The sequence below is a fragment of the Ursus maritimus genome, unplaced genomic scaffold, assembly GCF_017311325.1.
Source record: "Ursus maritimus isolate PB19 unplaced genomic scaffold, ASM1731132v1 scaffold_27, whole genome shotgun sequence".
Taxonomy (NCBI): domain Eukaryota; kingdom Metazoa; phylum Chordata; class Mammalia; order Carnivora; family Ursidae; genus Ursus; species Ursus maritimus.
The window spans coordinates 37,651,597-37,667,844 of NW_024425230.1; the positions used below are offsets into that span (position 1 = coordinate 37,651,597).

Below are 16,248 nucleotides of genomic sequence, written 5' to 3' on the forward strand. Positions count from 1 at the left end.
CCCCCCCCCCGCCCCCCGCTTAATGTAGCCAGTAGCCACTTGTGGCTCTTAAGCGCTTGAAAGGTAGCTGGTAAGTCAGAGGAACTGAATTTTTCGATTTGATATAATTTTAACTTAAATGGCCATATGCCGCTGGTGCTACCACACTGGACGGCACACGGATACTCACCGCGGCTGACGGCTGAAATCTGCTCAAGGTCCTCCGCTGATAAAAGGCTCAGACCGGCCCCAAGGGGCTCTGGCCCTTTCTAGATGCCCTACTCTAAGGGGGCCTTGCACACCTAGACCCTGGCTAGAGGAGGGTCTCTGGGCCCAAGGCATCGGAACGTCCTTTCATATCACAAGTGGCTGAAGGAGTGAAGGGTGTTTTGCTTCTGAAGATGTTTCTCAGGGAGCAACCCTGACTTCAAGTATTTGTTTTTTTGTTTTTTTGTTTTTTTTTAAAGATTTTATTTATTTATTCGACAGAGATAGATAGCCAGCGAGAGAGGGAACACAAGCAGGGGGAGTGGGAGAGGAAGAAGCAGGCTCATAGCGGAAGAGCCCGATGTGGGGCTCGATCCCACAACGCCAGGATCACGCCCTGAGCTGAAGGCAGGTGCTTAACCGCTGTGCCACCCAGGCACCCCAAGACCTCAAGTATTTGAAGGGCTGTTGTGCGAAGAACAAAACTTTCTGTCTTCCAGAGCGACGCCATCCAGTGGAAATAGAACATGAGCCACAGAGCTAATTTTCTAGGAGTCACGTTTATTAAAAAAAAGAAACAGGCAAAGTTAATTTTAATCAATTTTATTTTACTTAATATATCTAAACTACTGTTTCAACATACAATCATTACTTTTTATTTATTTGTTAATTATTATTATTTTTTTAAAGTAATCTCTATGCCCAACATGGAGCTTGAACTCACAACCCCAAGATGAAGAGTCACAGGCTCTATCGACTGAGCCAGCCAGGTGCCCCCGTGTAATCATCATTTTTAAATTATTAATAAGGTTTTTTGCATTTTTGTGAACCAAGTCTTTAAAATATTATTTGAACTTGTAATCAGTATTTTAAATGATTATTTCTTAAGATTGAATTTATTTATTTGACAGACAGCATGAGCACAAGCAGGGGGCAGCAAGCATAGGGAGAAGCAGGCTCCACACTGAATAGGGAGCCCGAGACTGAGACTCGGGGCTCGATCCCAGGACCCTGGGATCGTGACCTGAGCCAAAGGCAAATGCTTAACGACTGAACGACCCAGGTGCCCCAGTATTTTAAATTATTATTTCTATCAACTACAATTTTTCCAATTTTTAAATTGTGGTAAAATACACATACTATTTACTGGTTTTTAACATTAAAAAAAAAATTTTTTAGAGAGCGCACCCGTTGGGGGGGAGCAGAGGCAGGGAGGGGCAGAGGGAGTGGGAGAGTCTCAAGCACGCTCTGCACCCAGCGCGGAGCCTGGTGCTGGGCTCAGTCCCACCGCCCTGAGATCAGGACCGAGCGAGAGCGAGACCGGACGCCTAACTGACTGAGCCACCCAGGCGTCCCTAAAATTTACTGTCATGGCCATTTTTTTAAGTGTACAGTTGAGTGGCGTTAAGTCCCTTCATGTTATTGTGTGAACCGCCGCTACCATCCATCTCCAGAACTCACCTTCCAGAAGCGAAAGCCCGTTCCCCATTCCGCCAGCCCCTGGCAGCCCCACTTTCCCGTCCGAGCGTGCCCACTCTGAGTGCCCCACGGAGGTGGAATCACAGTGTTTGTGTCGGGCTCATCTCACTTAGCTTACCCACGGGGTGGCATGTGTCGGGCTGTCCTTCCTTCCTCAGGCGGAATGGTGTCCCCTCGGGTGCTCGCCCTCTCATGCAGCGACTGACACTTGGGCTGCTCCCGCCTTTCAGCAGCGATGACTGGCGTGGCCGCGCGCACGGGGAGGCCAACAGCTCTTCGAGACCCTGCTTTTCATTCTTTCGGGCCTATTCCGAGAGGTGGAACTGCGGGGTCATGTGCTAATTCTGTTGTTCAGTTTTTGAAGAACAGCCATACACTGGTTTCCGGGAGGCGACACCGTTATACTGTCCTGACAGCAGCGCACGAGGGTTCCGGTGGCTCCACATGCTTGCCGACACTTGTTACCTTCTGTTGTTTCTGTTTCTGTTTCTGCTTTGACCGTAGCTATCCTAACGGGGGCGAGGTAGTATCCCCTTACCGGTTTTGCTCTGCCTTTCCCTAGTGCTCAGGGTCTTTTTATTTTATGCTAAATCTTTGAGATCCAATAAGTATTTTACACGTACAGCCCATCTCAATTTGGACTGGCCACATTTCAAGGGCTTGAGAGCTGGCTACTATATTGGAAAATGTGATGCTAGAGGGGCCGGTTTGGGGCAGTGCGTAGAAGCAGAGGGACTCAGGCATGTCCGGCGTGTAAGGAAAAGCATCACAATCTCCCGAGCTGCCTGAGGAAGGGCTCGGCTTCCAGGGTATCCCTGATCCTTGGTGGGAATGGACGCAAAGGAGGGGATGGCCTTGCTGGCCTTTGGAGCCTGTAGTTTGTGGTGGTTCCTCTTGAATGCCTGGCTGGCTGGGGGTTGGGGGGGGGGTTGGTATCTCAGACCCCCAGTGCCATGGGCTTCAGCAAAGGCTGTGTTTTGAACTCGCCATCCTAACTTGCCCGCTGATCTTTTTGTCATCATACATCGGGTAGGAGTGTGGCTAGAGTCAGAGTGGGAGGCTGGGCTTGGGGGTTGCTGCCAGCTTCCTTCCCAGCACTCTGCCTCGACCCTTCCCTGCCCCCCAGCGTCCCCCTGGAGCCTGTGTAATCAGATCCAGACCTGACCTCGCCAGAGGTCCTGGACCAGGAGGCAAGTCCTCCCTCCCCTCCCTCAGCTGGTCTAGATCTGGCTCTCGGGAGACCCCCTCCCCTTGGGTGATTTATAGGGGGTGTCCAGGAGCTGTTTCCTGCCCGTTCCTGCCCCCTCCCCGCCCCGTGGATTGCTGGGCTCTCTCTGCCCATCTTGTCCCACCGCCTGGCTGTACCCATGGTGGGAGCAGCGAGGGACTGGGAGAGTCCTTCCCAGGCTGCCTGGGGACAAAGGTGCTTTCTCCACCATGGCCCCCAAGCAGACCTTTGTCCTCCCTGTCGCTCTCTCTAGCCCTCACAGTGGAAGTGCCTCCCAACCACTGCCCATTACCCCCTCCCATTATCTGGCCTGAGCGAGGGACCCAAAACAGTCCCTGCCTAACCAAAAGCATCGATGGCCACAAGTCACAGCACCACCTTGTCCACGGACAGAACACTACCAACAGCAGCCACAGACAGTGTCTCCAGCTACACTGCTAACCGTGCATTCCACGACCAGTCACGCCATGGTCTCCAGGATGGCTGGTTCAGGGCTCAGCATTCTCAGAAGTACCGTCCTCAGGCCCCTATGCCCATGGTCTCCCAGAAAGCCTCGACCCAGAGAGACATGCTGAAGGACATCTTCCCTCTGACTCTATGGCCTGCCAGCACAAGCCAGGGCAAAACAAACTTGTGAATCAAACCCGCCCCACCCTGAGAGATGGGAGGAGGCCTGAGCGGCCCCCTACAATCTTTCTCCCACTTCCTAAAGAATGAGGCGTGAATGCAAGATTGTGGATGTGGACAAGGGCCTGTTTATGGAGTACAGGGGAGTCTCAGCTGGAAGGGCCCCGGGGAGTACCTGCTCCCTTCATTTACGGATGAATGGAGTGTGCTGTCCATGCTGCCTACCCCGGGTCTCAGGGCAACCCCCCCATCTAAGGACTAGATAGGGCTGACCAAAGGGCTGGGGAGCGGTGTGAGGAAGGGGAGGCAAGAAGGAGCTTCAGATAAAGAAGACCACCCCCTCCTACGGCATCTGCCCCCCCCACCACACCTGTGCGGCCAGCGGGGCTCAGAGGGGTGGGACTGAGGACCTCTCTCTGAGTCTCCTTCTCTTCCCTCAGCCTGCGACGTGGTGCCAACCCCCAACCCATGAGAAGAGGCTGGGCTGACCAGCCGTCCACTCTGGGGTTACCTGCCCTTGGAGAGTGACAAAGGGACAAAGTTACTGGAGAACTACTGCAGAAGGTCTGGGCCTCGGTGCCCCCTTCAGAAAATGAAGGGGTTGGCTCTCAGATGAGTGGTTTTCAAGTACTTTTAAAGGCAAAGCTGCCCTCGAATGACATGTCTGGGAGAACTGTAGTTCCGTGAAGCTGACAGCGGTCCGGCGCGGGGCTGCTCTGGTGGAAGGGAGATCTGGAGAGCCCTGGGCAGAGGGGGCTCAGCTGCGTCCGAGGGGCCCCAGGGGACCCTTAGGAATCCTGTGGCCCACTGTGTGAAGACTGGGCTGGCTCCTTACCTGTGACCACTTCCTGCTTGAGCTCTTCCCTCCGGCACATGTTCCACCCATGCTGTTGTCCTTGTTTGGTTTTGGGTGGGGGAGGAGGAGGGGGTGAGAGGCCAGACTTTCTCCTTCCCCAGCACCCTGCGAAGCAGCAGCTCTACCCCTGGTACTCAGGCCAGCTCCTAGCTCTAGGCGCCCCCAGGGAGCCCGGGCTGGGGCTAGAAACACAAAAGGAGTCCGTTCCTTAATGAGTCGGCATCTGTAGTCGGCAGAGCCACCAAGCCCCGCCCCAGGTCCCTGGGGGGCTGCGAGCTCTTCTCCAGCTGGAGCGAGGAGGGGGCGGGCCGCTCCCCAGCTCCTGAGTGGGCAGAGCCCAGGGCGCACAGGCAGCCGAGCCAGGAGCCTAGGTGCCCTCTCTACTCCATAGGCCCGCATCCAGCCCTGCCCTCCTGGAGGCCGAGGCCAGGAGGCGGTAGAGGGGACCCAGCAGCCCTTGGGCTGACCTGCAGGCCCTTGACCACACACAGCCTTTGGCCTGAGACAGGGCAGGCTGACCTCGCAGTGCTCTCTGGGGTTCTTCTCACCAAGCCTGACGGGGTCACCAGCTGGGGCACTGTCCCCCACCTCCTGCTCTGACAAGGGCCCCCCGAGGTAGACTTTATAAAGGCTCTCCCTCCATGGGACATGGGGGATTGTCTGCACGCTAGCCACGGGAGCTGAGACCACAAACCCCATTCACATCCAGCCATAGACGCGCGACCACATACATGGAGACAGCCACATCCTCCCAGAAAACACAGCCCTGCACACGTGTGCAAGGAGCTGCTCACACCCATCAGCTGCACTCCCAGGAGGCCCTGAAAGAGGAGGAGGCAGGGCGGGGGATTTTTATGCATGTTTATATTTAATGAACCACATGCAAATGAGCTGGAGAGTGCACCGCAAGAGTCAGCCCCCAGAGGCTCCGAGAAGAAGGCACAAAGGCTCGGCCTTCTGGGGCTGCCCTGGAGTCCGGAACAAGCGGGGGGATTGAGGGGCCTGGGTGGGGTGTGCCCACCCACACCAGGGAGCCAGGGGCAGGAGCCGGGACAAGCTCCGGTGCCCATGCTGCTGTGGGGGGAGGGCTCCTCCGGGGAGGGGACAACTGTCCCAGTTGATGGAGTACCGCAGGGGAGGGGCTGCCTGCCTGGACAGATGGCGAGCCGCCTTCCCGCACTTGAAGCAAAGTGGATTTTAATGAAATCGCAGCCCCAGTGCAGAAGCTGGGAACCCGCGTGGGAGGGGCGCCTTCCCGGGGCTCACAGGGAGGGTTGGGGATCGGTGGGAAGGAGGGTGGGTGGGGACACTTAACCAGCCTAAAACGGGGTGTGTGTGGGGGTGCACCGTAGCCCCTCTGGCCCGGCCTCGTCAGACCAGAGTTCAAGCAGTTCAGATCCCTAAAAGGTGGGGAGGGGGTCCCTGAATATTTATGACACATTGAAATGTAGATTGTAGGTCTGACAGTCTTCTGAGAGGCTTGTCACCTTGGATGGATATACCACCCTCTTGGGGTGCATTGAGACGCTGCAGGAGAGGTGGGGATGGGGGTGCAGAGGAAAGGCAAAAAAATAAAATAAAGGCCGCTGGGCACTGGTAAGCAGGGTCTAATGATTGGTGTCTCTGCTGGGCACCACTGGACGAACTGCTTCCCCTCTCTGGACCTCCGTTCCCTATTCTGTAAACCAGGCAGCAGAATACTGAGGCCTTCAATATCTTAGGGAGAGTTCATAAAAATACATCTGAAAGGAGCTGAAACAGCGGGGAGCAGGACGTGGGAACAGCGCCGTCTCTGACTGGTCTTTGTGGATCACCAGCCCAAGACCTCCTTGTCACAGGCTTGTCCAGACTTTCCCCTGGCTTCTCTCGGCATGTCCCAGCCGTATGCCACCCCTTAGGGGAGATGTTTGTTATGGTGGCAGGCGGCATCGGTGATGATGTGTCCCCCCAAGACTTTGCCCTGTGTCTGCCAGCTCCAGGAAAACTCCCAGCCCCTGTGGCGGGAGAGGTCTGGGCCTCCAGGACATGGGACTGTGACACCTCACCCCTCCTCCGCCCCTCACACCTCAGCAGCGTGCCTCTTCCCTACACACATCCCTATTTTTCACCAGCCATGTCGGACTTCCACGTGCATCCCCAGGCCACCGTGGGAGAGGAGGGCGGTGTGGCCCGCTTCCAGTGCCAAATCCATGGGCTTCCCAAACCCCTGATCACATGGGAGAAGAACAGAGTCCCCATTGACACAGACAACGAGAGGTGAGCCATGCTTGGGAAGGCTGGAGGGAAGACGGAGAGGCGGGCCGCCTCGGGGTGGTGCTTCTCCAGCTGTGTTGAGATTAAGGATCCGTGCAGCTGGCAGGCCCCAGATTTGATGCTGGTGATTTATCCGTGAGGACTGTGTGTGACTGCGGTCAAGGCTGGAATGGCGAGAGTCCCAGTGTGTGTCTGCGTCGACCACGGTGACTTTGGGACAGCGCCGTGCCTGTGATGTCAGTGTCCCTGTGGCCGATGGTGCCTGTGGTTGTGCTGGTGGCCAACTGTGCCTCCCCCAAAACAGGTACACGCTGCTGCCCAAAGGGGTCCTGCAGATCACAGGACTTCGGGCTGAGGACAGCGGCGTCTTCCACTGCGTGGCCTCGAATGTCGCCAGTGTCCGGGTCAGCCACGGGGCCAGGCTCACCGTGTCAGGTGAGGGTCTTTTGCTCTGACTAGTGCTGCCCCTAACAGCCCCCTGACTTCTCACCCTCAGATCAATCTCTGTCCAGCTGAGCCCTGGAGACTTGTCAGCCGAGTGCGCGTAGGGCACTTCCGAAGCTCACGGCTCTGTGCGCCTGGCGGGGAGGGTTCAGGAGGCATGCGGCCGCTCTCTGGCACAGCTCAACCCGGGCAGCCCGTCGTCTGCTTAGCCCCGGGCGCTCCCACTGCTAGAGGGCCCTGCAAGAGGGAGCAGGGGGTGGAGGTGTGTGAGGCCTTGGGGCTCCTAGCCTCTCCTCTCTGCCCCACAGGACCTGGTTTCTGGGCTGGATCTTGTTCCCCACTCCCCGTGTCCTGGGTTGTGGGTGGGATGAGGTGGGAAGGGTCACAGCTGAAGTGAAAACACATGGCCTCTTCCTCCCAGGCTCGGGCTCGGGGGCCTACAAGGAGCCAATGATTCTCGTGGGGCCTGAGAACCTCACCCTGACGGTGCACCAGACTGCTGTGCTTGAGTGTGTCGCCACGGGCAACCCGCGCCCCATTGTGTCCTGGAGCCGCCTGGGTGAGCCTCATCCTACAGCCCCTGCCTCTCCCACCCCTGTCCCACCCCCTGGGAGGGCAGTCTCATCACCCAGCTGTGGGGGACTTTGAATCCTGTTTGTTCTCCATGGGGGTCTGTACACTCTGGGGCCTTACGGAGGGGGTAAGTTTCCCTAGCTTGGCAGGACTGGGGAGGTCGGCCTGCCCACTACATTCTCCCTCCCCCTGCACGGATGGCTTAGCTCCCTGGGTTACCTCATCCAGTCTGGGCAGTCCTGCCTTGCTGGCATCAGGCTCTCCAGAACCCCTCAGCGCTCTCCTTCTCCCAGGTTCTTTTCCCTCCTGCCTGTCCCTGCCCTCTACACCCTGGCTATGCTCCCCAGCAGTGCAACTCCAAACCCCTCAAAATCTCAGCCAGTTGTCACACCCTGTCTCTGGGCCCCCCAGTCTCTAGCCTGGCCCCCTAAATCCCCAGCCTAAATCCCTAGGCAGCTGAAGGAGAGAAATGAAAGGGTGCAGATGGGCCCACATTGTCTGAGCGGAAAGGTCACTAGGGGAAGGAGAGTGTGGAGGGGATGGGGTGGGGTCGCATTCACAAGGAGACTGTGCCACATTGTAGCAGCTGAGTGATCGGGGAAGGAGGGGGCAGCAGGCAGGATAATGGAGTAGATTTCACCACTTCAGCGACTGAATGGGGAGCTGTCTCCTTGCATTCTGACTGTGCTAATCTGATCCTGGGGTGGGGGGAGGGCCCAGTCCCTGGGAGAGGCTGGAAAGAGTGGCCTCCCATAGGCACTGCAAGGACCATCTGGTCCAACATTTCCCAAAGCGTGATCTGCAGGGAGGAAAGAATGGCTTGGTGGCCTAACGTCTAACAACTTTGGGAAACAGATTTAACCAGGTCCTTTTGCTGCGGGACTTCTCAGAGCCTTTATATTAAAGGGCAAGGTGACAGTCCACAAGTGGAATGAAAATTCGAGCATGGAACATTTTTCAAGAGAGACAAACCAGGCTGGGAAATGCCTCTTAACTTTCCTGAGGGGAAGGGACTTGAAGGTCGCCAGTGAATCGGTGAAAATGCTAGCATTAGAGCCCAGGTCTCTGCTGCTAGGCAAGTTTTCAGTGCCGATCCTGCTTCTTCCACAATGCCCTGGTGCTTGGGAGGAAAGCTGCAGAGTGAGACTGAGGTTCCCTGGAACACTGGTGGAATGTCAAACCATATGAACCATTCCTCACTTGCCCTCTTCCACTCTTCCCCCCTCCCTCCCTCCCTCCCTCCTCAGATGGCCGCCCCATTGGGGTGGAGGGCATCCAGGTGCTGGGCACCGGAAATCTTATCATCTCAGACGTGACGGTCCAGCACTCCGGCGTCTATGTCTGCGCGGCCAATAAGCCGGGCACCCGGGTGAGGAGAACAGCGCAGGGCCGGCTGGTGGTGCAAGGTATGGAGCTCCCCAGCCCTACCGCCCTCTCCTCCTGCCCCATTCCTTCCTTGCTTCATCGCCAACCCTGGCCCAGGCTCAGGGCCCTGGACTCCTCCTAACCCTGGCGCCTGCCCCTCCGCAGGCCTCCAGGCCAAAAGGCAGCTCCCACCTCTCCCCCAGGAAGGCAGTGCTGAGAAGGGGAACGCATTCTTGTTATGGGTGCCCTTGCCATCCCTCCCCCCACCCCCAGTCATTCCCATTTTACAATCCCCGCTGCTTCCCACAACCCTGTGCTCTTCACACGTGTCCCTCTTCCCCACGTGCCGTTTTTCCTTCACACGCATGTGGCACTTGCACGCTCACACCTGCCTGCACGCTCTCAGGTGTTTGTCATTCTCACACTCACACCTCAGCTCCTGCCACGCCAACGCGCACAGCTGGTCTCCAATGTGCGGGGTGGGGGCGGGGGCAAGGGGGGGGTTAGCCTCTGCGGCTCACCGCGTCCTTCTGTCCATCCTCCTGCACAGGGGGCTCAGCTGTCCACATGAACTGGGCTGGGATCCCCTTCTCAGGGGCTTTCTGGGGTGGTTCCCTCCCAGAGAGCTGGGGAAGGGGGGGAGCTAAGGGAATTAGGAACGTAAACGCCTGTTTGTTTAGTGTTCCGTGTGCCGTTCATCTGTCCAAATGAAAGTGATGGAGCATTTCATTTCTCGGGTGTTAATGCAAGCTGGAGGCCTGGGAGTGGAGGAGGGGGAACTGAATGTAGGGGCGAGGGGAGCTGGTACTGAGGGCTCATCCGGCTCTGTCTCCCGTCATTACCTCCTTGGAGGTGCGGCCAAACCTATTAGCACATTTATTTATTTAACAATTTCCTGAACAGGGAGCTCAGCTTGATTGCTTTCGGATACAAATGTCAGTCTTTTAAATAGTCATTAAAATGGAGTCCTCTCCCGGGTGTGGCTCTCTGGGGCCAGTGAGGTGGGGCCTGCCGTCCTCTCCTGAAGCCCAGGTTAGGGTGGAGGGTGGGCCCCACCTGGAGGATTCTCCAAGGGGCAGACATGTGAGTTCTCCCTGTCCCCATACCCACCCCAGCCCTTCACTCACAGCTGTCTTGTCCCCCCACCCCTCATGGCTCCTCGTGCTTCTCTCTGCCCCCCACCGCAGCCCCAGCCGAGTTTGTCCAACACCCCCAGTCCATCTCCAGGCCAGCAGGGACCACAGCCATGTTCACCTGCCAAGCCCAGGGTGAGCCGCCCCCTCATGTCACATGGTTGAAGAACGGACAAGTGCTGGGGCCGGGAGGCCACGTCAGGCTCAGGAATAACAACAGGCATGTGTAGGGTGTGTGCTGGGGTGAGACCGGGGCGGGGAAGGGGGGAGATGCGGGGTGAGGGGACATGTGGGGTGAGGGGCCGGGACGAACGGCCTGCACGGGCTGTGCCCCTTCTGCCAGGAAAGAGCACTAAATTGGACCCGGAGGCTTGGGGTTGAGTTCCAGGCCTGCCGCGGACTTACTGAGGGACCCCAGACAAGTCATTTGTCTTCTGGAGGGGCTGTTTCTCCATCTCTCAAATGCGATGATCTGACCAAATTTCAGGGATACTCTGGGAGGAGGAGGGGATCTGACGCTCTCTCCCCCACCCCTGCAGCACCCTGACAATTTCTGGAATCGGCCCTGAGGACGAGGCCATCTACCAGTGTGTAGCCGAGAACAGTGCTGGCTCCTCCCAGGCCAGTGCCAGGCTGACCGTGCTATGGGCTGAGGGGCTGCCTGGGCCCCCCCTCAACGTGCAGGCGGTCTCCGTGTCGTCCACTGCGGTCCGCGTGTCCTGGGACGAGCCCCTGGTCAACACCAAGGAGATTATTGGCTACGTCCTGCATATCAGGAAGGCTGCTGGTGAGCGGGGGCGCCGTAGCCCCATCTTTTTATTCACTGTTTATCACCCCTTTCAGACCTGGTGTCCTGACCCAGCCCCTTTCCTCCCTCGTGCCCCCTGCACCCTGGATGCTCTCATTTCACCAGTGCTGGTAGGACGCCCCCGTGCCCCTTGCGTTGCCCTGGCCTACCCTTCGCCTCCCCAGACCCTCCGGAGCTGGAGTACCAGGAGGCGGTCAGCAAGAGCACCTTTCAGCACCTGGTGAGCGACCTTGAACCCTCCACGGCCTACAGCTTCTACGTCAAGGCCTACACCCCGAGGGGGGCCAGCTCAGCCTCTGCCCCCGTGCTGACCAGCACCCTGGGTGAAGGTGAGGCCTGGCTGCGGAGCGTACGACCACATAGGCCAGGAATCCGAGCCCAAGAGCGCGCATGCTTGCTCACCACACTCCCCCAGCGGGCGCCCGGCCCCGAGGCTGAGTGGGGTCTGGGTCTACTTGGAGAAAGGGGCGTCCTTTTTCCAATTCACGTAAAGGTGTCTTTGAGCAAACAGAGGCCCTGGGTCAGAGGCCAGAGAGCCGCCGGGCTCCTGGGGCTCGGGGTCCGGGTGGAAGGTGGCCGACCCCCTCACATCTCGGCCTCCTCTGCCCGCAGCTCCCGCCCCGCCCCCGTTGTCGGTGAGGGTCCTGGGCAGCTCCTCCCTGCAGCTGCGGTGGGAGCTCTGGCCCCGGCTGGCCCAGCACGAGGGCGGCTTCAAGCTGTTCTACCGCCCAGCGAGCAGGGCCTCCTTCACTGGCCCCATCCTGCTGCCCGCCACTGTCTCCTCCTACAACCTCAGCCAGCTCGGTGAGGCGGACACGGACTGCGTGTGGGGAGCTGGGCAGGGGTGCGGTGCCTGGCGCCGGGCGGTGGGGCGCAGGGGTCCCCTCTGTTCCCCGGCTGCAGCAGAGCTGCCGGTGGGGGCTGGGAGATCACTCAGCACAGCACTGCCTTTCCCTCAGAGCCCGCAGCAGTGTACGAGGTGAAACTGCTCGCCTACAACCAGCACGGGGAGGGCAATGCCACGGTCCGCTTCGTGTCTCTGAGGGGGGCGTCGGAGAGGACAGGTAGGCTGGGGAGGGATTGCTGGACTCAGATATGGAGGCCAGGCGCTGGGGGGGGGGGCAGGGACACAGGGAAGGTAGGAGAACATCACAGCGCATGTGGGGCCTCCTGGCCCCAGCACCTCTCCGTTCTTCAACCATGTGACATGAGGGGGCGGCTCACCCTGGGCTTGAGAGCATAGGCCTAGATCTGAGTTTGAAGTTCGGCGGTATGACATTCTAGCTGTGTGACCGTGGGCAAGTTACTTAACCTCTCTGAGCCCGTTTTCTCTATAAAACAGGATAATACCTACTTTATAAAGCCGTGGTAAGGATGAAATGGTCTGTGTAAAAGTGTTATTCCCAATATCTGGCACAAAGTTAGCACTCGGTAACTGGTAAAAAGAACCACAAAAAGTGGGGCTGGGGTCCCAAAGGCAAAGGGGATGTAGACATGGAGGCGGGATCAGCCCCCAGAGGCTGGGTGTCCAAAGGGGCTTCGGGCCGGGAGAGCCACCGCTCCCAACCTGCCCCTGCCCCTAGCCCTGAGCCCACCGTGTGACTGCCGGAAGGAGGAGTCCGCCAACCAGACGTCCACCACAGGCATCGTCATTGGCATCCACATCGGGGTCACCTGCATCATCTTCTGCGTCCTCTTCCTCCTGTTCGGCCAAAGGGGCAGGTAGGTCCAGGGCAGGAGGGTGGGAGTAGCCTGGAGAAGGCGTTGCTGCAGGGGAAAGCAGAGTGGGGGCTCACTGTGTCCAGCCTTCTGTTTTTGCTCCCCTCCCCCAAGCCCTCCCCCTAATTCTTGGCTCACCCCTTAGGGTCCTCTTGTGTAAGGATGTAGAAAACCAGCTCTCCCCTCCTCAGGGCCCCCGGAGCCCAAGGGATCCTAGCATCCTGGCACTGAATGGGGCAGGACGGGGAGAGCGGGGCCAAGATAAGCAGCGTGTGGAAATGAAAGAACTGGAACAGCTGTTCCCCCCAGCTGGGGCAGCGGGGCGGCCAGACCCCAGACCTGACCTCAGACCCATGGTGAGTGCCCCCACCTCGAGCAAGCCTCCTGCTTCTGGCTCAGACCACCTCCCGGTCCTGCCCTCCCTTCACCTTGCTCGCAAGCCTGGGTCATCAGCCTTCATCAAGCTCCAGGCACAGAACTATGGTCGATGCTGCTCTCTGAGCGCCTGAATCAGGCAGGGTGGCCCGGAGTCCTGAGTGGGATTGGGTCCAGGGCCTGACCCTCATGCTGACGCCAGTGTGACTGGCCCTTTCCCCAGCAGGATCCGGGGGACCCTGCCCTGTGTGAGGAGACCCAGTTCTCCATGCTGCCGCTCGAGGGATTCAGCCTTCTGGAGGAGATGATGTCAGAAGCCAAGGCCCCCAGCGCAGGCCCTGTGGCCGCCCTGCCACCCCAGGACGTAGGCCCTGGCCTCCTCAGCAAAGGACAGGCCATCCGGCCTCCCACGGCACCAGCTGCCCAGCCAGCTCGCTTGGGACAGTAGCCAGTGTCTGGCAGGCTCCGGAGGGGGGCAAACCCCCCATTCTCAGGTCAAAGGCAAGATTTCTCCTGTCATGTGGGACTTGGATGGGGGTTTCCCAGCATTTCTGTCCTGACTGACCCTCAGGTGGTCAAGACCTAAAGTAGCCTCAGCAGGGACCCCCCCTAGGACCTGGAGGGGTTCCTGCAGGAGACTGTCCCTTGGACTGATGTCCCCCCTCACCTCTGCCTGGTATCCACATGACTTGGAACTGAACTAATGTTTTCCTTTAAAAAAAGAAAAAAGGAGAGGAAGGTGAATTAGACTCCAAAAATACGCCCCTGCCGTGGCTGGGCCCCTGACACTGTCACCCTCCACCAACCTTGTTTTCTCAGGATGGATTTTTGCTATTTGGCTCTCAGTACCTACCTCAGCCGGAATGAATGTTCTTGGGGGAGTTGGGCCGTGGCCTCAGCACCCCCACCCCACAGAGCCCCAAATGCACTCCTACCTCAAGCCCCTGTAGGGGCACCCTCTCTCCCTCCCCATATTATTGTCCAGAGTTTAAAAAAAAAAAAAAAAGGAAAAAAAAAAAGCACTTCCCCATTTCCAGGTGTGAAAGAAAACATCTACCTCAAGGCTCGCCGGCTCTCCGGGCCTGTGTTCTGTCACTGGACCCTCCTGGCTCCTCTTCCTGCCCGCGCAGCCCTTCTATCCTGCCCTTAGAGAGGAGGCCAGAGGCTAAGTCACCCACGGTGGGCCTCTCAGGACCTACAGAAATAAAGACGGAATTAGTCAAAGAAAATGTGAAAAAAAAAAAAAGCCAAAAACGAGAGGAAACTGTGTTCCCTGAAGTACACATCGCTCCAAACCAGCCAGCTTCCAGCACGCCGCCGCTGCGCCAGTGTGTGTCGTCGCCCACGCCAGCGCCGACCCTCTCAGCCAACTGATCCCTGACTGGGATCCCGACGACCCGCTCCCCACCCGGGCCTGAGGAGGGTGGGCTGTGGCCCTGAAGCCTGCCTCCAGTCCTGCCCAGACCCAGAGCCCCTGGAGCAGGCTGGCGTCTGGAATGTACTGTGTGTGTGACCGCTGTGCGCGTGAGTTCGGTCGGGAGGTTCCCTGGCAGACGGGGCCCGGCCCTGTACCCCCATGGGACACAGCCGGCCGGACCCAACCCTGGACAGTGGGACGACCACTGTCAGCAGATGTGGCTGGAAGATATTTTTATACAAGGTGTGTTTAAAGATTTATGTTCTTGTGATTTCTTGTTTTTTCTTTTCTGTTGTGGTGTTTTTTGAAATACTTAAAGTAGGAAGAAAAAAAACCAAGGAAACAAAGACCTATTTTTGGTTAACTCATTTTTTTAAATAGAAGGAAAACTTTTTTTTAAAGGAAAAACAAGATAAGTGTATTCCTTAAGTATGAGATTAGACCATAAAGTCCCTGACCCCCAACCCTCTAGGGAACCCCCCCTAAAGTTTAGTTAATTAGCTGAAGGTAGAATTTGTGGTGTTTTCCTAGAAGACTGGAGTCGTGTCCATGTGGACTTGGGAAAGGGCAGTCTGCCCCTTCCCCCAAATGCTGGACCTGTGCCAGAGGCCCTCACAACTCCCACACAGTCCCGCCTCTGTCCCTGCAGTGGCCCCTCGGCAGCCCCCTCATCCTGGAAACCGCTCTCCCACGGGAAGAGTGGTCTGGGGTAGGAGTGGGATAAGGAGTAGCCACCTGGCCTGACTTGACCTGACTTTTGTCACACTCGTTTTGACTGAATAAAAGTCCATTGCCAAAGTGAACCTTGAGTTTTTTGGTGGCTGTGTCAGATCTTGGGCAGGGGTGGGAGTGGTGGGCCCAGGCTGACCCTCACAGGGTCAGAGCCCAAAGTAACGGCAGCCCCCTGTGTACCACTTACAGGCACCATGCATCCTGGGCCCCCACACAGAGGGAGGTTCCCTGGGTCCCTGCCACCTTTCTGGGAGGTAGACAGTCTCATTATCATCACCTCATTTTATAGACGATGAAACTGAGAAAGGATAAGAGAAGACGGAAATGTCTAAACACTCACACAGCCAGTTATGGCAGGACCAGAGTTTGTGTCCAGACCAGGCCACCAGGTGCCAGGGTCTGTATTCCGACCACTGCTCTGTACCTCCTTAGCTGGCAGTGAGGAATCTGAGACCAGTCCCTCCCATACTAAGCCAGGTACTTTTCATGCATTGTCTACCAGGAAGGACTATTTTCGTCTCCAGTCTCCAGTTGAGGAATGGGACCTGGCTGAGTGACTTTCCAGGGCATCAGCCATAACTCATGGCCAGGCCTCTCTATTACTCCCTGCCACTCCTCAGTCCCTCCTGAAGCCAGGTGTCTGGAGCTGCCAAAGCTCAGGATAGGCCAAGAGAGATGTGGCTTAAAGGTGGTTGTGCTGACAAAGATCTGGAGGTCTCAGTGGGCCTCAAGCCCAGTAAAAGGCAATGGTGCAACGCAACTGCTTAGAATGTCAGTGTTGCCTCTACTGTGGAAATAGAGTCCAGGCTCACCCTGGGAAGCTCTGCTGGTCTAGAGGGCTGGGCTCCGTACCCAGAGGTGTACATTTTGCAAGGAGCAAACCAGGACAGTTGTTTGCAAGCTGGGCTTTTCCAGCTGTGGCAAGGGGTATGGGGGGTGAACCTCTCTGCAGGGGAATTCCACTCTCCCTGCCCACACTCAACGAGAGCAGTTCCACTTTTATCTGTCTTATATGTTGGGCTCTTCATGGGATTTTATTTGAAAACAGGGATC

General features: G+C 57.5%; 1 protein-coding gene across 1 annotated transcript in view; it reads left to right on the plus strand.

Moving 5' to 3' along the window:
- Window positions 1–15,243, plus strand: part of IGDCC3 (immunoglobulin superfamily DCC subclass member 3) — a 40,717-nt gene extending 25,474 nt beyond the window's left edge. Inside the window, exons 4-15 of the mRNA XM_040642639.1 lie at window positions 6,488–6,632; window positions 6,934–7,064; window positions 7,495–7,632; window positions 8,894–9,052; window positions 10,199–10,364; window positions 10,684–10,931; window positions 11,117–11,281; window positions 11,565–11,756; window positions 11,912–12,016; window positions 12,536–12,674; window positions 12,817–13,027; window positions 13,270–15,243. Of these exons, the coding sequence (XP_040498573.1) occupies window positions 6,488–6,632; window positions 6,934–7,064; window positions 7,495–7,632; window positions 8,894–9,052; window positions 10,199–10,364; window positions 10,684–10,931; window positions 11,117–11,281; window positions 11,565–11,756; window positions 11,912–12,016; window positions 12,536–12,674; window positions 12,817–13,027; window positions 13,270–13,494 (2,024 nt within the window). The 3' untranslated portion in view covers window positions 13,495–15,243. The remainder of the gene's footprint in view (window positions 1–6,487; window positions 6,633–6,933; window positions 7,065–7,494; window positions 7,633–8,893; window positions 9,053–10,198; window positions 10,365–10,683; window positions 10,932–11,116; window positions 11,282–11,564; window positions 11,757–11,911; window positions 12,017–12,535; window positions 12,675–12,816; window positions 13,028–13,269) is intronic.
- Window positions 15,244–16,248: the final 1,005 nt, after the last annotated feature.